Source organism: Periplaneta americana, chromosome 10 (assembly GCF_040183065.1).
Source record: "Periplaneta americana isolate PAMFEO1 chromosome 10, P.americana_PAMFEO1_priV1, whole genome shotgun sequence".
Taxonomy (NCBI): Eukaryota; Metazoa; Arthropoda; class Insecta; order Blattodea; family Blattidae; genus Periplaneta; species Periplaneta americana.
The window spans coordinates 181,858,777-181,882,090 of NC_091126.1; the positions used below are offsets into that span (position 1 = coordinate 181,858,777).

The 23,314-nt window shown below is 37.9% G+C and overlaps 1 protein-coding gene across 1 annotated transcript in view; it reads right to left on the bottom strand.

Moving 5' to 3' along the window:
* Positions 1-1,622: 1,622 nt before the first annotated feature.
* Positions 1,623-23,314, bottom strand: part of ort (ora transientless) — a 244,997-nt gene continuing 223,305 nt past the window's right edge. Inside the window, exon 11 of the mRNA XM_069838560.1 lies at positions 1,623-1,956. Coding sequence (XP_069694661.1) covers positions 1,861-1,956 — 96 coding nt within the window. The 3' untranslated portion in view covers positions 1,623-1,860. The remainder of the gene's footprint in view (positions 1,957-23,314) is intronic.

A 23,314-nucleotide genomic window follows, 5' to 3' on the forward strand; every position in this document is an offset into this window, starting at 1 on the left:
GAACTTGATCGATAACTGGAGACTTGTATTTTTTTCAGCTCTTCTATCGCAATTTCGACTTCAGAAAATGTGTTCAGGTATAAATGGCTCAGCAGCTTGTATTTGAATTTCGCCCAGATCATTTCTATTTGGCCTAGTAGTAGTTGCCCAAAATAGTTTTAGTAGTTGCCCAAAATAGTTTTTCCAGCCGTTCAGGTTTGAATGAGAGTATGCAAGCAAGTCACCATTCTCATCTTGATCACGTTCAAACTTGCCTTATATCCGTTCTTAAATTTCTTTATGCTCTTACATAAATCTCTAATGTTTTTATTCTTACTATTTTTTCTACCTCATTCAGCTTTTCCTTCAAGTAATCTCTCCTTTTATTCCTATACGACTTTCTTCCCGTCTTTCATTGAAATAATGATCTCTATTCGCTTGAACTGGATCCTGTAAGAATGTCAATTTTGCCTGCTTCCTTCTTTCTACTAACATGGAACAATCTTCATCAAACCTCGGCTTCTTTTTCTTAGTTTCATAATAACCTATCCTCTGCTTAGCTGCAATTTCCATATTATCTCAGATATTTTCCCACACGCTATTAACATCTCTCTCTCAACTTCGACAGAACTTGCTAATGCGGCAAATCTATTTGAAATTTCGGCATGATAATTTTCCCTAGTTTCCTCGTCATTTAATTCCGGAATATTGAATCTTCTAATATTAACATGTTGCTCTACTCGCTTGGCCACTGACAGTCTTTGTCTTAATTCTTTTATTACAAAATAATGATCAAATTAACATTCTGCCTTCCTGAAAGTTCGAATATCTATTATACTAGAATGTCTTCGTTTATCTATCAAGATGTGATCTATCAGGATGTGTGTCAATCCATCTGGAGAAGTTGAAGTACATTTACTCATATCCTTATAAGGGAATGTTGGACTTTTCACAATTAAATTTGTTGATGTAACAAAATTGATTAACCTAACGTCATTATCATTACTAGTTACATGTAGGCTCTTTTTTCCAATAGTCGGTTTAAAAATATTTTTCCGTTCTATTTTAGCATTGAAATCCCCCAACAAAATTTTCGGATGATATCTAGATAACTGGTCAAATATATATTCAATTCCTCATAGAAGCTATCTTTATATCGTCGCCTTTCTCTTCTGTATGGGCGTGAGCATTTATAACTATGATATCGCACCATCTATTCCTAAGTACTAAATACGATAACCTGTCACTGATAAATTCCACCCTTTTTACTGCTGATTTTACTCTTTTATGGACAAAGTGTTGTTTTTTTACAGTGACGAGTAATTTATATCCTGTACTTAAAAAAATTAAAATTTGATGCCGGAGTCGACTTCTCCCATATTAGGGGAGATTTTGACATAGTATGACAAACATAGGAAACACTTTAAAGCCCAGCATCCACAACACATATTTTGTTCCTTATATATACCTAAATATTTTATAATACCCTTACTCGTGTTGGTCACATCTGAATTTTTCATCGGTGCCATTTTCCACACAAGCCTTGTAAAACCATTTTTGGTATTTTCCAACACACTGAACACATAGTTCTCTAGCATTGTCATCGTAGTAATACTCACTACACTCGGCAAAATAGTTTTTTTTTTATTGTCGGGATTGTTTGATGAACTAGCTCCCTCCCCCTGCACGCCAAGCATTAGACGGCTTCCTTCTGTGGGTAAGTGTAATTTTTTTCTTTCTAGTCTCCTTCAGGTGTTTCCTATAGTTTTCAGACACTATTAGTCTCAGTATTGCAGTTTTATTACTCTTTTGCCACAAGATGGAAGTGTTAGCAGCTGAACTGACGACAGTTCCTCAAAGGAAGTATCAGTAGCGGTGGTATTAGGCAAGCCTAAATGTCCTTGTGCAGATGGTGTCTGTGGTGTTCTTGGGGGAGTGGTAGGTCTTCTTCAACGCGAATTTCACATCAATTTTCGGCTAGAATCAGATCATAATCAAACATGTTATCCTACAGTACCAACGGATGTCAATTATCTTACGTCATTAATTGTTAGTTTATATAGCCTGTAGAATCAAATCGAAGGATGTGCCGAATTAATTGATCTTCCATTTTTGTATCGAGAGTTGTGCCTTTTTCTATTTGTCCAATATCAATTAAAATTAAAATATAAAGATTAATTAAGATTGGTTAAATGAAAAATGAGTAGCTTCATACATGCAGGCAGACACACAGAGAGAAAAACAGATAGACGGACAAAGTGACACTAAGGTTCAGTGAAGGATTCCGAAATCTAAGAAAAAAAAACACAAAAATTTTGATAAAGACAGCCCCCAGGTCATCTAAGAAAGACCACAAGTGAAAACAAGGAGAACTCGACACATGTTGAGATCTCCCTAAAACACAATGTCGAAAACCTTCTCAGGATACACTTTAATTCAAAAGATAACAGCACACACTGAACAAGGATATTTTTTTAGAATAATCACATTGGCGCCTTTACTAACCTGTAAAATGTATATAGAATATTTTTTGCATCTCTAACATCACGCGACCACTTCTGTGGAGTAACGGTTAGCGCGTGTGGTCGCGAAACCAGATGACCCGGGTTAGATTCCCGGTTGGGGCAAGTTACCTGGTTGAGGTTTTTCAGGGGTTTTCCCTCAATCCAATATGAGCAAATGCTGATTAACTTTCGGTGCTGGACCCCGGACTCATTTCACCGGCATTATCACCTTCATCTCATTCAGATGCTAAATAACCTAAGATGTTGATAAAGCGTCGTAAAATAACCTACTAACATCACGCACATCCAGTCGAAGTACAATCAACTAAAGAGGGTATGTTATATTTCACGACCGAAAAGGTAAGTGTAACTCACATTAATTGTATTTATTGCCTTCTGTGAACGTAAAGTACAAGCTGAAGCCACGAGATTCATTTACACAGAAATTATGAACACAGTCAACACGGATCTCATGCAGTTCGAACATTTTTCACTAGGAACATTATTCGCAATGACTACTTTTCTTAAAAGTGTCGGAATCTCCCATATGTCAAGATCTCCCAAAACGACCTTCTATGTTCTTATTTTATGAGAATTGACATTTTTATTTCACATTTTAATTACCACCCAGCAGTGGTTCACGTACCACCATTGGTACGCTTATACCTTAGGTTGAGAACCGCTGGCCTGGACTATATTATGTAGAATTATTTCGTATGTGAAACATTGACTGAAAAAAATTGTTTACAGTTGTACATTAGAGGGATAATTATTTCTACTGCTCATTACGAATTTTCTGAGCTCTAAAAGCCCAAGGCTGAACAGCAGCTCAGACATAGCGGAGAACACGGGGAAGAGAATTCGTTGTCCAAGGAACTTCAGCCATAATTAAATAGATTTTCTACGGATGGGTCAATCATTGAAGGAGGGTCTTACAATTATAAAATTAAAAGAGTTAATCTCAATTTACCACTGCACTGCTCCGTCGATATAGGAGAACGCCACTGTCTACCTAGTTAGACAACACACGGAGCAAGTCCCCTGCAAGTTCTAGGATTAATACGGAGAGGCCTACTAAAAATCGGTCATTCGGGAATGAGTATTTAAGAGTTGTTAATTCATTTAAAAAAAGTGAAATCTGATACAACGTTAACACAAATTTATTTAATTTCCTAGAGTATATCTATTTATAAAATAAATAAATAAATAAATAAATAAATAAATAAATAAATAAATAAATAAATAAATAAATATTACCTTAAACCAGTCATGTCAACTGATGCCCATATTGGCAAGCGCGCGCTTTAGAGCTCAGGACAGCCTGAGCGCTTTACAGCGAAAAGGAAAGAGACTGACGAGAGAGATAGTATATACCGTTTGGTCGAGCTATATACAGGGATGGCCAGCACTGATTCAAAGATAAAGGGAAGAGAACTTATTAAAACTACATCCATGTTAATTTTTTAATTTGTCTGAGAAATATAAGTGCATTATAAGAATTTAAGTTTCAATTTTAATGCTCATTTTTCAGGAGTTTCCTTTTTATTCAAAAGCAGTATTTCTCAACTTTTTACAGAAAGATGAAATTTTCAGAAATTTTTATTTAATAGCCTTACAGGTACTGAAACAATATTTTCGTAAATCTAATATATCGTAAATATGTATTACTGAAGATACGTATTGAAATTTTTGAAAATATTCGCATGGAGAACGTTAGTAAGAAAATGAATTAACAACAGAAATATTGTTACATCATAAACAAAGATATGAGCCCATATGTTGTAAAAACGTCAGCAGATTTCGAGAAAATAATTTAATATTCTGATGATAGGAAGTTGCGCACCAATATCACCTTAAAAGCATAATGTGATAAGGGTTTTGTTATGTAATATTACTTACAGTTGAAACATATACCTAGGTAACTTTGCTTTGTACTGTAATATTGTTTAGATTAGTTTACTGATTACTTTTATAAAGCTAAAGATACCATCAATATCATTCCAACTGACCATGTCATAGTTAATCTCTTTCTTTGGGATATCACTTTTTTATGAATGATGTTTCAATCACTTAATATAGTATAGTTTTACTACTATGAAATTTATGTGAATATTCCTTCTTATAACTTTTTATTATGTTATTAACTGCAATATTAAGAAACTGGTGTTAGTACTTTGTCTTACAGACAATATAGGTAATATCAAACAACAAATAGCCATATAAAATAACGACATAAAATTTCACGTTCTGTTTGAAGTTTGTACACCACTGTTTTCTTAATCCAACAGGCTCCTTATTCATATACAATTATACATAATCCTTGCTCCTTCCATACCTAGCCTTGATGCCCGTGCACGACGTCAAGGTCAGAAAAATGCGCTTGCTTTGACATCACTGCCTTAAACTATCTAGCAATAACCTTAATATCTGCGCCGTTTTGAAGGCGTTGAGTAATATTCAGATGTAAACGTGTTGTGACGCGATACCTAAAGCCTTGGTTTTTCTGAACCGACGCGTGGTGCGAGCCCCGCCTCGCACAAATCTGGACTACATGAGAGATAGTGATGGTTTCTATGGCTGCGAGGTGCGCGAATTGCGGAGGTTCGCAGAGGCCTCGCAGCGTCGTCTCGCACCGAATCGCGCAGCCGGATTTGTGCGACGCGTGAACTGCGAGGCTTCAGCAAATGGATTTGAATATAGAGGGAAGAAACAATGGTGTGTGGTAAAGAAAAGTTGTAAATTCACATTTTTTCACTTCTTCAATTTAAAAGAATTCACAACTTTTCGATGATCGGTTCTATCTCCCTATTCAAGTGAGAAAAGGAGGAGGTGAGAAGGGTAGCCTACTCGTCGGAGTCGTTGCAAACACCTGTTCTACTTGACTAACCAACAATAGATTGCAAAGAGCGGAATATAAAATACGTAAAAGATGAAAAACGATTCTGAGGGTTCACAAGAACGGATATATGAAGAAAATACTAACGTGTCTAGAAAAAAATTGAAATTAGATAGCCTAGGTAGAGTAAAAAAAAGACAGTCTACTGATCGCAAATACTATGCATGTAGCAGTAAAACCGTATTCATTCACTGACAATGTTCTTCCCAACGGCAGATCTTTCACTGCAAATCTAGCATTATTCAGTCTTCCATATTTTCAGCCTTCCTCTTAGTCTCCACAATATACGTTTGAAATATCTTATGTTGTGTATCATCTGATAATTACTTCTGCTCCGAACTTCTTTTCCTGTTCACAATTCTTTCCAGTGCATCTTTCAGTAGGTAGCTTCTTCTCAGCCTGACCCAATCAATCTGTTAACTGTCCACACTGTTTACAGCTTTTTAAATGAGTCCAGTACTCATTATTATTTTCAGGTATGGATTCTAATTTAGTGGCTTTCTCTTGAAAAATTGCTTCAAATTTTCTTCTTTCTCTTCGTTCTCCAGTTTATCTATATCCAATTTCGTCACAAGAAAAATATTAGAATTAAATACATATAGCGTTGACAAATAGTCTGATGAAGATATCACTGTCTTCTCCACTAACAATGCAGGATAAATTTTGGCTTATTCTTTCAAAAGTGGCAAGACGGCGAATTCCATTGGACGTAACAAGCGCTCAGCAACTGATTCACGCCAACTCGCAGCATGAGAAACCACAAGCTTCTCAGCGTCATTGCGAAAATGATACGCAGCGCCGACATTGGTTTTTCTGAACCGACGCATGCGAGGTGCGAGGCCCGCCTACACTAGAGATAGTGAGTGGTTTCTACAGCTGCGAGATGCGCTGTCTGCGCAGCGTCGCAGAGAGGTCTCACTGCGTCGCCTCGGACAGATTCGTCCGGCCGAATTTGTGCGAGACGCGCACTGCGAGGCTTCAGCAAATTTCTTTGCATCTAGAGGGAAGAAAGAATGATGGGTTGTATAGGAGAGATGTAGATTGGATTATTTTTACATTGCTTAATTGGAAATGAATTCACAACGTTTCGGAGAATGGTTTTATCTTCGTCATAGGTGAAAAAAGGAGAGTGAGAAGTTGAAGATCAATATGAGAGTTCACATAAACAGATAAATGAAGAAAATAATGAAATATATATGAAAATGAAATTATTATAATTTAGATATGTTGAGTAGAGAAAACCTCCATTCACGTCCACGTCGTGATTCTCGGGGCAGTGTAATCTGTGGTTACACTGAACAACAAATGTTTACTTTTTATCTTGCTCCGAAACAAAAATAGGTGAATATTACTAATATGTGTACCCTAAATCTTAATTTAAAATCCAAATTGCCCCATCACGTACTATTTTCTGCGGAAAATGAATTGAATTGTTTTATGAAAAATTTTTTGTTTTTAATTTTTCACTGCTTCTGGTAAAATGACAACACACTTTGGATTCACAACGCCTCATAATACTTGAAAAATGTGTACTGGATACAAACATGATGTTATATAGTTTAAAACAGAACAAAAATATAAACTGTTTCATGCATATAATGAGAAAAATTTCGGAATTTGAATTTACATTAAACGAATGTTCTGGATCACTTCTGCTTATAACTAGGCCCGGTACTGTCTTTTACAACGAACCAACAATAGTTTCCAAGCATCCTGGATGATGATCTTCCTTTATATCGTCTTTCCATTTCAGATATTTCTTGATGAACTCTTTTCCCATGCTTGTCACTTACCGCTCCAAGGTTAGGAGAAAAGAAATTCAAATGAGAATGTAAAAAGTGTATTTTGAGAGACATATTACACCCTATTTTCTCTAAGTACGTGACATGGTTTCCACAATAAGTTCTATGTAGTTGTCTGACATAGAATTTCCAAGGAAATTTCAGCATACATCTTTGAAAGCGCAACATGCCATTTTTCTGTAATGGAAAGTTTCTCCTCAAACAAAGAGTCAGCCGTAACTTTGTGAATTTGTGGACCGATGAAAATGCCCTCTTTTAACTTGATTTCACTCAAACCGTTAAACTTTTCTTTTAAATACTGAAAACCACACCCTTGTTTATTCATTGCGTATACCTCACGTTGAACTGTTCTGAAATTTACTGAATAGAAGGGACCAATCTCTGTATATTTATTAGGAGTACAAAATAAAATGCCAACAACCATAAGAAACCTGAAATAAGTTATAAATTCATAAAATGCATCAGCTTTAGTTTCGGATTACAACCTCCAACCCGCGCCAGATGTTTCCTAGGACAACGCTTATCGAAAAGTGAAATCATAGTATATCTTAAAAACCTTATGTGATACGAAGGAAGGAGATGTATTTTCGGATTCAGCGCACACAAAACCATAAGGGACACATTGTTTTAAGTCGGAGCAAAATTCTTGTTGTTCAGTGTTAGAGCAAACGGAAGAGAATGAGAGCGAGAATCCGTTCCTCACAAACCGGAATCTTCTGGCTATGGGATCATACTACTGAGTGTTCAGTTCAAAGTGTGTCATGGCGCGCTCTATGCCGTCACGTGGCTAGTCGATGAGCCTAGAGAATTCAATCTTCCTACACTTCCGCAGAGGTGTATTGCTTATCTGCCAGAGAATTTGCCTAGCAAGTACGGCGTTCATTCAGAAGAGTACTTACCGATATGTGTGGTAACGCCGGTAGTGGCAGGTATGTGAACTGTTTCGAAACATGTACTGAGGTGAGTTTTTTCTTACTGTCGGGATATGGGGAGAGGGTTTAGACAATTGCGTATTTGTTGACATTAACTTCGACGGTCAACATGGACATGGAGCATTTGATTTGTGTTGTGGAATGTTGCCATACGCAACCGATGATAACAAATACCCTGCGTACCACTTGCCCGCGCAAAACACAGTTCGAAAGACGTTATGGTAGCACACAGACCGTACAGACCACCCTCTGTTGCTACGACGTTCAAGTTATACCGTACACATTTTCAAGTTCAGATTGAACGCCTAGATTAATAGGCAACTTCTCTGACATAAAAGCTGAAACTCGCTTCAAATCGCTGACTCATCAACAGTGATGACATGACACACTTTGAAATGAACACCCAGTAGATAGAAAATCAGGCAGGTTTGGGGGTCTTAAGGTACCAGTCCCACCACGAAACTCACTCATTGAGGGACTAATGCCCTATTCTGAGGATATTTTCAAATACTCGAAATTTTCAGGCGAAAAGTCGGAAGCGGTGGAGAGACCAGCTTTTAACCAGCGTTCAGTCTGAAGCGGAACAGACGAGAATGCCTAATCCAAGATAATTAATGATGAGGACAGTGATGATGATGATGACGATGATGATGGAGGAGGAGGAGTAGTAGGGAAATAGTGTCTACTGGTTGCAAATAACCGTGAATCTAGTAGTAGAATAGCATAGGGAAGCGTAAATCTGTAGAAAATGTGTAAAAAAAACCGGCAATCGTACCTCAGGAAGGTTTAAACTCGGTCGAAATTTTCAGATGTCCCCATCAAGCAACCGAGTTTAAACCTCCCTGACGTGTGCTGTGCTATCATACAGCAATATTAAAGCTAAATAGAAAATATTACAACGCCCTTCAACGTGATTCGTTTCGCGGCTGGAAGATGTAGGTTAGTTTATTTTACGACGCTTTATCAATATCTTAGGTTATTTAGCGTCTGAATGAGATGAAGGTGATAATGCCGGTGAAATGAGTCCGGGGTCCAGCACCGACAGTTACCCAGCATTTGCTCATATTTGGTTGAGGGAAAACCCTGGAAAAACCTTACCCAGGTAACTTGCCCTGACCGGGAATCGAATCTGGGCCACCTGGATTCGCGACCAGACACGCTAACCGTTACTCCACAGGTGTGGACCACAGATCAAAGAGAACTACAGTAAGTACATGGGTTGATTGGAGCATGATAACTGGTTAGCAGGAAAATATGCCACTTCAATCCGTGGAAAATAGTGCTCATAAAGTTGGATATGGATATAGTAAATGTTTGGATTATCTACAGAGAAATACATGGGCGAGACTCCCTGGACCTATTTGAATTCCGATGATACTTGGCTGTTCAATGTCTCAAGATGTTTTCGAACTGCAAGAGAATGGGGCGCCCTATTTCATCACCTCGAGGAGTGAAATTTGATATGATGTTTGATAATAGAGGTCATTTCATGGCAAATCGATCCTATCAGAAATACTGCCGGATGGAATGGTGTAAATGCAGACCCGTAACATTCCGCAAGAAGTGTGATGTAACTCTCTATCAAAGATGCTTTGAGCCTTACCACACTCGGTAAAGACAGACATCACTAAAATAAGTGTTTTTCATTATTTTATTTATTTATTTATTTATTTATTATATCTATTTATTTAACCTGATAGAGATAAGGCCATCAGGCCTTCTCTTCCCCTCTACCAGGGGGGGGGTAGATTGCTGTAGCATTGTATTGTTGCATTAATACTTAAACCTCATAAATAAATTTATTTACATTGGTGTAAATGTTTCTCGTTATAAAACATTAAATACACAAAAAATATTTACCTTATTGCACATGAATACGCAGATATCATAAGTGCCGAGCGGTCTATTTATAGACTGGGTGACATTCAACTACTTGGTGCACGGGCAGAAGAAACAAAATATATTCTTGACATCTTATGAAATAGATACATTCTTTTAGTTTTTTAAATAAAAATTATTTGGGCTTTAATGGGTTAATTGAAAACAAAATTCTATAGAAGAGGTCCTTTGAGACTCCAAAATAACTTTTGAATTTTGTTTCTCTATCAATCAGATGTCGGTTTACAAGAATATTGTAAGTATCCTCGCTTTTCCTATTCTTGAAGATATCAGTCTTCAACAAAAAGAATGCAGGATCATTTCCTCTTCATCATTATCTTCCTTTTCCAGCATTAGCAAACAGGTGACGAGATCCACCATGCGCTCAGCGACTGATCCACGCGATCTCGCAGCCTGAGAAACCAAAAGCCTCGCAGCGTCATTGCGAAGATGGTTCGCAGCGACGGCCTCGCATCTCGCACGTCGCATGCATCGGTGCAGAGAAACCAAGGCTTTACCGTTATGCGCGGGCTTAGATTATTGTCACAACAACAGACCACGTTGCACTGTTTTGCTGCTTTTTAGACTCAAACGCATTCTACTAAATCGGCGGAGCAGCGTGATATATTTTGACACTGTATATCATTTTCAAATACCGATATACATGAAGAGAGAAATCAAATCTGCTGTTATTACTAGCATTAGTTTGCGTGATCCTACTATAGTTACATACCAATTTTCTTAATTGGAGAAACAATAATTCATCGGAATGTTATTTTACCCGGATTTGTTGAACCTTAATGATACATATCTAGAGTAGGCCTACTCCAGTCGTTGACTTTGTGAATTAATTGCTACATTATATCTTTTGTGGATTATAATGAAAGCCTTTTGATGCAGTCTACGGTAAGAAGGTGTAAATATTATTTGGATGTGTATTAAATTATTTTATTTATGTTCCGCTATGTTTTAATAAACAGCTCTAATAAAACTGTACTAATAGCAACCTCATAGAGTAACTAATTGCTTCGAAAAGAGCACAACGCGTATTGAGAAGATACGATCACTTGGATAACACGGACTGTTCTGGTTCCTGATTAAAGTATCAGAGCCCAGTGCATTTTCTGAATAGTTATCTATTCGCGAGTCAACAAACTTACAGAAAATTACGCCTGAAACCATACCATTGAGGGACAAAATGTTGTTACGTGTCGTAAATTGAACAGGAATTGCGCCTCCACTTTTCATTCGAAGATATTCACAATCTCTATCTTTAGTTTACTAAAAAGTATATCACTATCAAGAAGAGTACTGTATGTGGAATAAGGCAACCAAAACATAGTAATAATAATAATAATAATAATAATAATAATAATAATAATTATTATTATTATTATTTATTTATTCTGGCAAAATTAAGGCCATCAGCAAGAAGAAACCGGTACTCATGTTATATGAAGTGTACGGTCCAACAAAGAAGTAATATTCATTTACTTCGCATTGCCTCTCTCAACGAGCCCCGCGTTTGTCACAGTCAGTGGCTTAAATAGGTCCAATGCCCTTTTGTGGTCACAGTAGACTGCAGCCGTCCTTTGTCTCAAGCTCGGTACTCTGGTTTCTTTATTCTTTTCTTCTCATCCACTCTCTCATTTCGCCAGGTTTTTTGCCATTAGAATTTCCTTTCACAAATCTCGAGCTTCAATTCCTAGAGAAGTCGACCCCTCATCAGTCATCAGTCATCACGAACTTCCCGAAGTGCGGTACTCAATATGAATAACCAAGGAATACAATACTTCCGACATTTCAGTTACAATTTATTAATCTTCGGATTATAAGACACATACAACAATTTTAAGAACCTATACGATAGCTGAGTCGACAGACCTTCAGCCAGACACGCAGGGAGTCCGGGTTCGAGTCCCAATTCAGGGCTGGGATTTTTCATTGATAAAGCCATAGTAAAACTTGTGGCGGACAAGGTTGCAGTTGGGGTTTTACTCGGACTTGTCCCGTTTCTCCATTACGTTGGCTGGCAGGCCTAGGGGAGGAGGGGTTAGCTGCTCGAAACTTAGGAACACAGTGCACATTATTATATTCAATCAGTATGGTTTGGAAATATGCCTATATGCAATAAATCTTGAAAGGTCGCAGTGCTGGGTCGTAGTGTTCTCTCCCAAAAATCCATTCCATTCCAAAAATTTCAAGCGTTAATATTTTTTATGAAATAAAACAATATTCTAGTCTTTACAGTTCTGTGACTGGCACAATAGTACAGTAATAGTACTAATTATGATTTCAACTGCAGAGGATATTCAGAAAGTTTTGCAAGGAGTCCTCTATCGGATATAGAATTTATTACATATCGTAAATGTAGGACGCGGGAACACAGCTTTGCATTCGGTCGGGTCAGAACTCGCGCTCTCAAATCCAACCATAAGGCAGCCTACAGAACATCTTGGCGAGACCTGCGGTCACTGAGCACTTGGCAGTAGTTGTTTAGTTGGTTATTTAACGACGCAGTATCAACTACTAGATTATTTAGCATCGATGGGAATGGTGATAGCGAAATGAGCCCAAGGATTCGCCATAAATTATCTGGCATCCACCTTACGGTTGGGGAAAACTTCGGAAAAACCCAAGCGGGAATCGAATCTACTCCCGAGCGCAACTTCGGATAGGCAGGCAAGTTACGCTGGTGGATAGTATTAATGAAACAGTCGATAAGAATATTGAGTGCATCACAATAGAATTTTTTTAATAAATTAACGAACAATTAATGGAAAGTAAGTAAATAGAAGATTAAATAGCTGAATAAATATGAAAAAAATAAACAAACAACAACAAAATTAGGTGACTGACAAGCGAAGGCTTTGGTCCTCCTGAGAAGAATCGTAACCAAACTTTCTGGGGTGGGCGAGAATGAGACCAAAGTAACAGGTGCGAAGTTCGGAATTTCGCAATCGCTTATGAAAGTGGAGCGCGCCTATGTTGGAAGCCATAAAGTGTGATAAGACATACAGTATATAATGACGAGAGAGATTATGTACATCATTAATTTTCAAATGTTGTACATCACACATTTCACGTCATAGTACACTATTGTGGTGTCAAAAGACAGTGTTTCGAGCAAAGTTGAGGAGATAATATCACCACTTGAATCACAGGAGTGCTGCATGTGTTAAAAGCAGCAAAATTTATGTCCAATACATTACGGAACACAATAGGTTATCCAAACGCCTTCCACACATAGCGAAGCACAGGTTGGTATTATGGTGCAACTTGAAAATGAAGATTCTGACGACATTGTTCTCGTAATAACGTATGTACTCTTCCATGCGTCGTACTGACGAAAGAAATAGATATCACGGTATGATCTTTGTCTGCAAATTTACGTCCCTGTTACCGAGGGGTTTGGTTGACAAACTCGCGTCAGTTTTACCGGACCATGAAGCCAGCAACTGAACCGATGCTCCTGGTATTTTCTGCATCCAGGAGAGTACGAGAGCTTTGGACATCTTACCACTGGTGTTGCAGCCACATTCTATATTTGGAGGCTAGTTACGTTGCAGTGTTTGGGAAAGTAGTTTGTCAAATTTCTTTGCAAGGCGTCCTGACATTGAAATAAGCACATGAATGGTATTACACGAAATGCATAGCACACCAGCTTCAGTCGTTTTCCTCCCAGTCATTAATACTGTCCTGTTTGACGTCAGTGCATATTCAAATCGATTTTGGTCTGCATTGAACACCATGTCGGTATCGATTTTATTACTGTACGCTAATGAACTCCGTAACTTCTCGTAGAAACTCACGACGGCGTCAAAAGTAATATCGCGCTTACTATCGAACCTAGTGATATTGCGTGATGATATTTCATAGCGGTGTTTGAATTGGCCTAGAAAGTATTTGCTGGCTTTAGAACTGGGTATGCCAATCAAGATAGCTACTTCTTTCGTTCAATTTTAAATGACAATTTTTAAATGAGTGAATTACGTGTCTCAAGTCACGAGTATTCTGGAATTTGTACATTTGCTAGCGAATTCGAGCAGTTCTGTCTCCTATCGTACCATCTCTCTCAAGAGTGATTCCTAAGTTTATCTGCCGCACTATTTTTGGTAATACCATTATTTTTTGGACTGTTGCTGCAACGATTTTCTTTGCAATCTTCACACTTTTATAGACACTTTTAATTTTTTCTTCAGAAATCTGTTTGTGAATACTTATCGGTTTCATTTTAGGGATGATAGTTCTTAGGAACTGGAATCGGTTATACAGGGACATCACTTTATTTTTATCAACATTTTTAGCATTAAGCTGGCTATACTCGGAAACACTGTTACCCCTTCCATTACAGGAGTTTGGTGTTACTAGTGCAATATGTAAACAATCATTTTACTAGCTATAGGAGGAGAGTAAAGTAGTGTATCCACTTATGTTACAGGGAAATGCGATATTACGATTTTCAGTTTGTTTATTACTTTTACGGTATTTTATCAAAATACAGTAGAGTAGTAACAGTTTTTTTCACAAACTCAACTCTTCAGGCGGTTGTATTCAATATATAATGGCTACTTTATTCAGCATATTACCGTACTTTGGGTAACTCTAATTTCACTTCTGCTCAGTTCACACAGATAAAGTTATTCAGTCATGCTCTTTACTTCACTGCTAGCAGACTTCGAATGCACCAGCGGCCGTAAGTTTGTGTGGCTGGCGGGAGCAGGAACATTAGTGAAAGGGGTGGGAGTCAAGTACATTCAGAAACGCAGGTACAATAAAAATGCAAGTAAAAATAAAGTGATGTCCCTGTAGTTTTGTGAGCTGGAGTACTATAATAAAATGTCCAACGATCCATCACTATCACACCACAATGTCTGCCCTTCCAACATGACATGTCGCTCCAATAGACTAAACAACTCCTGTGCAATTCGCATGTCGATGTATAATTCCCCCAAAAAGAAATGAGACGACACGTGATGATGCGAAAATCTAAGTTCTACAGCGCGGTTCAGACGAGATCGACGTAACCATGCAGGAAGACATCTGGCAGTGCATGCATATTTTTAACCTATTCTAAAATACACATCAGTTAAAATATTACCAATTATCTGTCCATTTCTGGTACAGGTCCCTGATTACGTCCCATTATCTTTAATCTTTTATGAAAGTATGGAAGGAACCGTGTGGCAAAAAGTGACTTATCGTAGAGGAAGAAAACAATTTTATTATGAAATGATAAATATAGATCAATGACAAATACCACGAGAAAGATGACAAGAAGCACGAAAAGGACAAAGATAAGGACCACGATAATGGTCACAAGAATCAGAACCATGATATGGACTGAGAAAGAGAATAAGGACCATGATAAGAACCACGGCAAAGACAACAGCAACTGCTATTATAAGGACTACGACAAGGACAAAGGCGAAGAAAAGAACATGAACCATGACAAGAATAATGACATGGACCACAACAAACGCAACAATAAGGATCACAATGAGGACCACGATAAGGATCACGACATGGACTACAAAGATTATGATAAGGTCCATGACATGGACCATGATATGGATCACAAGTGCTACGAAAGAACCAAGACCACAATAAGGACCAAGACAAATGCAACAAATACCACGATAAAGACCATGACAAAGACAACAGATACCACGATAAGGACCATAAGAAAGACAAGAAGAACGATAAGGATCATTATAATAAACAGCACCGTGATAAGGACGACGACAAAGACAACAATGATCACGATAAGGAACATAACAAAGACAAACAAGGACCACTAAGAGGATAAGGGCCACGAAAAGGACCACGATAAGGACCACGACATGTACGACAAGCATTACGACTAGCATTATGATAATGATCATGACATGGTCTGTGATAAGGACCACAAGGACCACGAAAGCACAATGATAAGAACCACGATAAAGAAAAGAAGGACTATGGAGGACAAGGACAACGAAATGGACCACGATAAGGATCACGATATGCGCTACGACAAAAACCATAAAGATCACGGTAAAGACCACGACAAGGACAATAACATTGACCACGATAACGATCAAGACATGGACAACTTCAAGGACAATGAAAATTAGCACGAAATGATCACGATAAGGATCACTACAAGGACAATGACCACGAAATGATCACGATAAGAATCACTATAAGGACAATGGCAATGTCAACGATAAAGACCTCGATAAATGCCATTCCAAGGACAGTGACTAGCCACGATAAGGATCACGACAAGGACAATGACAATGACCACTATAAGGACCACTACATTGACAATGACCACGACAAGGATCACATGGACCACTACAAGGACGACAAAATGGACCACTACAATGATAATAACAATGGCCACAAGAAGGATCACGATAAGGATCAGGTCTACGATAAAGATTAAGACAAAGAAAACAAGAACCACTATAATGAACGCGAAAAGACAAAAACGACCATTATTAGGATCAAGTCAAGGACAAGTACAAGGAAAACGACGAAGACAACCGTAAGGACCACGACATGGACTACGTCAAGGACCAGAATAAATATCATATTAAGGATCACGGCATGTATTCCAAGAACCAAGATAACGATCACGACATGGACCACAACAAAGATCAGAATGTGGACTACGACATGGGCAGCGATAAGGATCACAAGGACACAGAAAAGACCACGATAAATTAAGAGATAAAAACCAAGACGACGATAAGGACCAAGACCACGATAAAAACGAAGACCACAATAAGGACCAAGACCACGATGAGGACCAAGACTATGATAAGGAGCAAGACTACGATAAGGAGCAAAACTGCATTAAGGACCAAGACCAAATATAACGATAAGGACTATGACAAAGACAATGTCCATATGAACTGTATGTTAAAAATAACAAATGACCAGACAAATGTACCATTTTTTTCCAGTGAAATAATGTCCAGCATAAACAACTGTCCATTTTAGAATATTTATTACTACTGAATCCAAGTTTATTTTTATTTATTTTAGTAGGTTATTTTACGACGCTTTATTAACAGCTTAGATTATTTAGCGTCTGAATGAGATGAAGGTGATAATGCCGGTGAAATGAGTCCGGGGTCCAGCACGGTAAGTTATCCAGCAATTGCTCGTATTGGGTTGAGGGAAGATCCCGGAAAAAACCTCAACCAGGTAACTTGCCCCGACCGGGAATCGAACCCGGGCCACCTGGTGAGATAAAACGTTGTGGTCTGAATGATTCTGTAAACGTAACGCCCTACCGCACTTGTGGTTCATCCGACTTCAATACAGGACACACCTCTACTATACTTTTCAGACCACAAGACCGCTCCTGGGCGCTGAGTAAATCAAAGCATGATGCTGCATATTCATTCCACCGGATTTCAACGATTCACAATTACGCAATAATTATTTGTACATGCAGTTTCATGATAGTTATTATGTAAAAGGTTATAAGAAAGTAATTGTTTCACATCTGAAAGGTCTGTGTACGCTGCAAAACAGCCTTTATTTTAGACTAATTTAATTTAATATGTTAGTACTTTAAAATATGTACTATGTTCATTAACGTTTTATCTCACATTTTATATTTTAATACAATATGATCAATGTAACCCATTGCACATCAGTATAACAGTTCAACAGAGGTAACAGTAATCTGAAGATGGTTTACAAAACCGAAAACGTTCATCAAGTAAAATGAAATAAAAATATCACATTATTATATAAGATAAGATTATGATGGACTTTAAGAAAATATTGTTAATTTAACAAAACTTATCGGAACAAAAAATGGGTATAACAGCTGGCGAAAATCCACCCTGCGGTTGTGGCCTACTCACATAGGTATGTTGCACATATTGAGCGAATTCCACCAAATCATCATGTATGTTCTCGTATAAAATATCAAACTTGTGCTGAACTTTGTCTAATGCTATAAATGTAGTGCCGGATTTAGGCGTAGGCAACCTAGACACTTGCCTAGGGCGGCGTATTCTCTCTCTCTCTCTCTTCCTTTTTTCTTTCCATCTTTTTTTCATTTTCATTTTACAGTGAAGTTTGTTTTTAAAACACTTGTTGGTAAATCTTTTCTGAATTTTGTTTTTGAACACCTTATGGAAGTCGGATAATATTTTATCGCATTGTCCCCGTCGCGGCGAGAGTAAAAGGAAAGTGTATAGATGCATAATTATTCTGTAATGCCGGTATCACGTTATTACACTATGGAACTGCTTAAATTTAAGTGCTTGTACCGAGTGGTTATAATTAAACTTTCCCTACTTAACCGTCTCTGTTTAAAACGAGTGATAGCACGAACATGAAACTTAATGTGAACATTGCCAAGGACATGCGGAAGAGAAATAATGAATAAGCTATTGGTGTCAATTACTTTTAATTCTTTGTTATATCATACACTATGCCTAGTTTTTGTGGATATAGCGCCCGTCAGACTACAAAGTGTGCTCGAAAGTGCCCATCCGTGTCCAGGACATTTTGGAAGCGTAGGATAGCATGCTTCACGGCTGTATGAAGCATCTCCATGGATATACTGGATACTGTTCTTCAGATCTGCACATGTGCGAACGTTTCCCAGATAAAGTCTGTCTTCCACTTAGTCCCACAACCAGAAATCACAGGGATTGAGATCGGGACAGTTAAGCATTTGGAAACAATTCGATCGTCACCAAATGCGTTACGGAGAAGTTGTTGAACTTGACGAGCGATGTGTGGTGAAGCCCCCATCTTGTATGAAAACAGTTATGTCCAACGCATTTCTCTCCTGCATTGCTGGTATCACATGCTGACGAAGCACATCACAGTAACGTTGGCCAGTCATACTGCACGTTTTCGAACCTTGAGCGCCAATCTCTTGAAATAACACTGGATCAATGATGAAACTGGCCTTGGAGAAGAGGGAAGTCAACACGTTGTTGTGCGTCTTGTTGTGTCAGCTGCTGTACGGATATCATTTCAGAATGATTAGAAGCACCTTCCTAACAGTGGACCACGGAATGTTCAGCTGGAGCGACACATCTCGCGCACTGCTGGATGATAGGCGGTTGCGTGCAGCTTCGTCCGCCACAGCAACAGCGATTTCTTCAATCTGGGAATAACCTGACTCTTCCCAGAGCGACACCCAGCTCTCCAGTTTTTTCGAACTTCATCATGTTCCGCAAGCTGGTGTGGAAAGAGGGCCTTTCTGTAGTCCTTTCATCCGACTCCTGGAAGAGCTTCCTCGCAAGAATTGAAGTTGAGACCTGGCCTTGGAACATCCTGTGGAGCGACAAAGCACATTTTTATCTAATGGGTACGGTGAACACACAGAATTGTCGAGTGTGGGGATCTTCGCCTTCCATCAATGTGCATGAAGTCCTTCTGCATAATGAACGTGTCACTATGTGGTGTGGCTTCACACAGCCAGTTTCATCATTGATCCATTGTTCTTTCAAGAGTTTGGTACTCAAGGTCCAAAAACGTGCAGCGTGACTGGCCAACGTTATTGTGATGTGCTTCGTCGGCATGTGATACCCGCCCTGCAAGAGAGAAATGAGTTGGACATAACTGTTTCATATGAGATGAAAGATGGGGCTTCCCCACACATCACTCGTCCAGTTCCACAATTTCTCCGCAAAACATTTGGTGACGATCGAATTGTTAGCCGATCGTTTCCAAATGCTTGGCCGCCCCGATCATTCGATCTCAATCCCTGTGATATCTAGTTGTGGGACTAACCGAAAGACAGGGTTTATCAGGGGAACGTTTGCACATGTGCAGATCTGAAGAGAAATATCGGGTATACCCAAAGATATACTTCGTGCAGCATGCTTCCTATGCTTTCAGACTGTCCTGGACATTAATGGACACTATTTCGAGCAAACTTTGTAGACTAGAGGGCGCCATGTCCACAAAACTAGGCATAGTTTATGATATAACAACGAATTAAAAATGTTTAAATCAAATTGCTTACTCATTATTTCTCTTCCGAAAGACCTTGGCAATGTTCACATTGTTTTATGTTCGTGCGATCACTCGTTAAGTAGGGAAAGTTTAATTATCACCACCCGGTATGAACAAGAATACATGGTTGAAAATCAAATTGGATGTGTGTTCATTATTGATCACTATGAATAGTAACCACAACTATCAGTTATATTTTCCAATATAACATATCGCCAAAAATACTATTTATTCACTTTCCAGCATGTGCACTATATAATTCGATATTAAAGGTTTATTCCGCAAAGAGTTGGAGATTATTATTATTCAAATTACTTTATATTTCCTATCGAAATAAGAAATACTTGTAATTATACCCCAACAAAACAATGCTTAAAAATAAATCACAGCATGCCTTTCAGAAATCAATTTTGTTTCAAGAATGAATAAGTTTGAATATGTTTCTTTGCATCGAGTTTGATGTGCTTCGTCAGATCGACTTCATGACATCATCAATACTTTCTCTGTGAAGAAAGTGCAAATACAATTTTTATAATTCACAAGTTAGAAGCATGTATTTTGATTCCAGTAATTTATTGTTTTCTGAATTGTAACATTTCATTTAAAACTGATTTAAACCAAACTTGACCTGTATAATGGTTACTCATAAACGATTTGTGGGAGTTGGGGGGGGTAGCAAATTTTAGCACTGCCTAGGGATGGCACTATACCTAAATCCGGCCCTGTATAAATGATTTCACAATCTACTCTTGAAGCTGAAGTTATTTCATAAATTTAAATAGTCTTCCCTTAAACCAAAGTTTTAAATGTTCCTATGAAATGCATGTGTGAAATAGTGTGAAAAACCTTTAAATTTCGAATTCCAGAATTTCTGCTTTGTATCATTAATATTTAATACGAATATCCTGAAATCCGTGATAAGAGTAGTCTACCTGGCAAAAGTGCAAGACCTCCTCTATAGGCTTGATACCGCATCTGTCCATAAACAGCAAAATAACCTTCCTTTCTTTTAGTCACCAGGCAGTACACAAAGGGGAAACACAAATTCATGAACGGTTTCATCAATGGTAAAGGTTAAAACTATCGTGTAATGGTCCCATCAGAGAATATAATTTGGAAGTTGCATAGCTACTGAAGGTTTCTGTTTGTGAAAAATATAAAAACGCTGTTCATTATCTTCTCTCCCTGAATCGTACATGAGGAATCTTTGTTCTCCTATTGTGAGGGTACTGGTATGTGGAACGCCAATTTCAAGAGCGATTCTATCCTTTTCAAAATGCTTCTGCCCGAGAATGTGGCTAATATTTCATTTTGAATTTCTCCTGTTAAATATGCAACTCTTCTGAATGGAGCTTCATGAGGACGTTCATTTGCTCTTTCCTTTATTTTGAGTGCTATTTTAACTGCAGCTTCAGATGAGCTGACTTCATGATCGGTAATACATATTGCAGGACAAATACTCTCTCAAAGCACCTACAATATAATTTCGCATCATTTCTACTTCTAGAGTGCGAGTGATAGATGTAACCATTACCGAATAATAATATTTTCCTTTTCTGACAGAGAATTATTTCAGCTACTCTGTAAATACTTTAAATTTAGAACTGATCTTGTAGACAACAGATGCAGTAATGTTTACATTATTGAAAAATTGACTATTCTGTACGTGAAGTTTTCCTATGGACTTCATTTCCTGAAGACATTTCTTTACTGGACATTTAGTTACATGCACATTACTGTGGTCATTTAGCCTGGAAGGGGTAGAATTGCAGAACTGAATAAATAAGCAGAAGAATAAAATCAAAACTACAACTAACAGCACACAAACCTAAACAAAAGAAATAGAAAGCACCAAATTGAAACTAAACTACGTTAAATACTAGGATAATGAAACCATACCTATCCTAAACACACAAAAAATCATGTAAACACATTAAAACTAGGTTCAGAAGAGTAAGCCTATACCAGAGAAATTGAAACTAACCTAAAGAAACTAAAACTACCATGAAAAGCAAACAACTTGAAGAAACGAGAAATCATAGAAGTAAATTGTAATTAAACGACATTTCATACAAGTTGAGAGGATGCGAAAGCATTTCTTTCTCCTTCTACTTGCCCTGAGTTCGTCAGCGACAGAGCGGTAGCTATTACCTCTTATACCTGCATCCCCCAAACTGTACACACAAGAAAATGGAATATTAAATGAAGTTCAAAAGTGAGTATGAAATACAGCCACACAGATGTTTGACAATTAGGCCTACATGTTTCAGTCAGTATACTTTAGTGCCTTTCTTACAATATTTTCAACTAATAATAAAATTTATTTAAATTCAGGAATGTTAGTTTATATGAGTCAAGAGGGAGTGACACAGTGCAGATTGTCACATTGTGTGTAGCAGCCTGAGGCTTATTGTGCTTACCACTCCTATTCTGTGAATGATTGGGTAGCCGAACAGCAGCAATCTTGTACAAATATAGCATGCCACACAGTGAACTTAACCCGGGCTATTGTATGGATGAAAATATGTGAATTAACGATGGCGAAATGAGTGCGAGGTCCAACATCAAAAATTACCCCGCAATTCTGCTTCAATTGGTTGAGGAAAAACCCCTGAAAAACGCCAACCAAGTAACTTGTCCAAACCGCTCGTTTCATGGCCAGACGTGCTAACCATCACTCCACAGCAGGTGGACCAATTTTACATTCATTTTATCTGTTTATTTAAAAGAGCAAAATATCATATGAAATGTGAATTCTAATTATTTTATTTTATTTCGTCTTTAAGTTTAACCAGGATCACTTTCCTTTTTTCTGCATTGTTGTCCAATATGTTATTCATATTTCTTCAAGTGGCTGCTAGAACACCTGCAGAGTTCTAACACATCAGTACAGGCTGTTACAAAGAACATTATACTGCTTCCATTCCTCATTTGAGGTATAGAAATTCTTATACATTCAGAAGTTCAAAGTAAATATTATAGTCCAGACACATGGTCTGAAGACAATAATTCGCCAATTTAAGCACAGAAACTTAATCATATACAAAAACAAGAAAAATCTTTTGAATTCAATATATTCTAATGGTACCGACAAGAGAAAAAAAAAAAAAGAGTTCGGCCAAGTTTGGGGGGCAGCCCCCCCATAACTCCGCCTATGTAGTTGATATTATCAGCAATAAAAATCAAATACAAACGCTTGGTATAGACTTTCGAAATACAGATTACCGGTAAAAATTGTTAATAATAAAATTTGTCAATATGTTGAAGGTCAATTAGTCGAAGGTTTCTGAGATGGACAGTAGCATCTTCTCCTTAGCTGATGGTAGAGAGTGTGAGTAG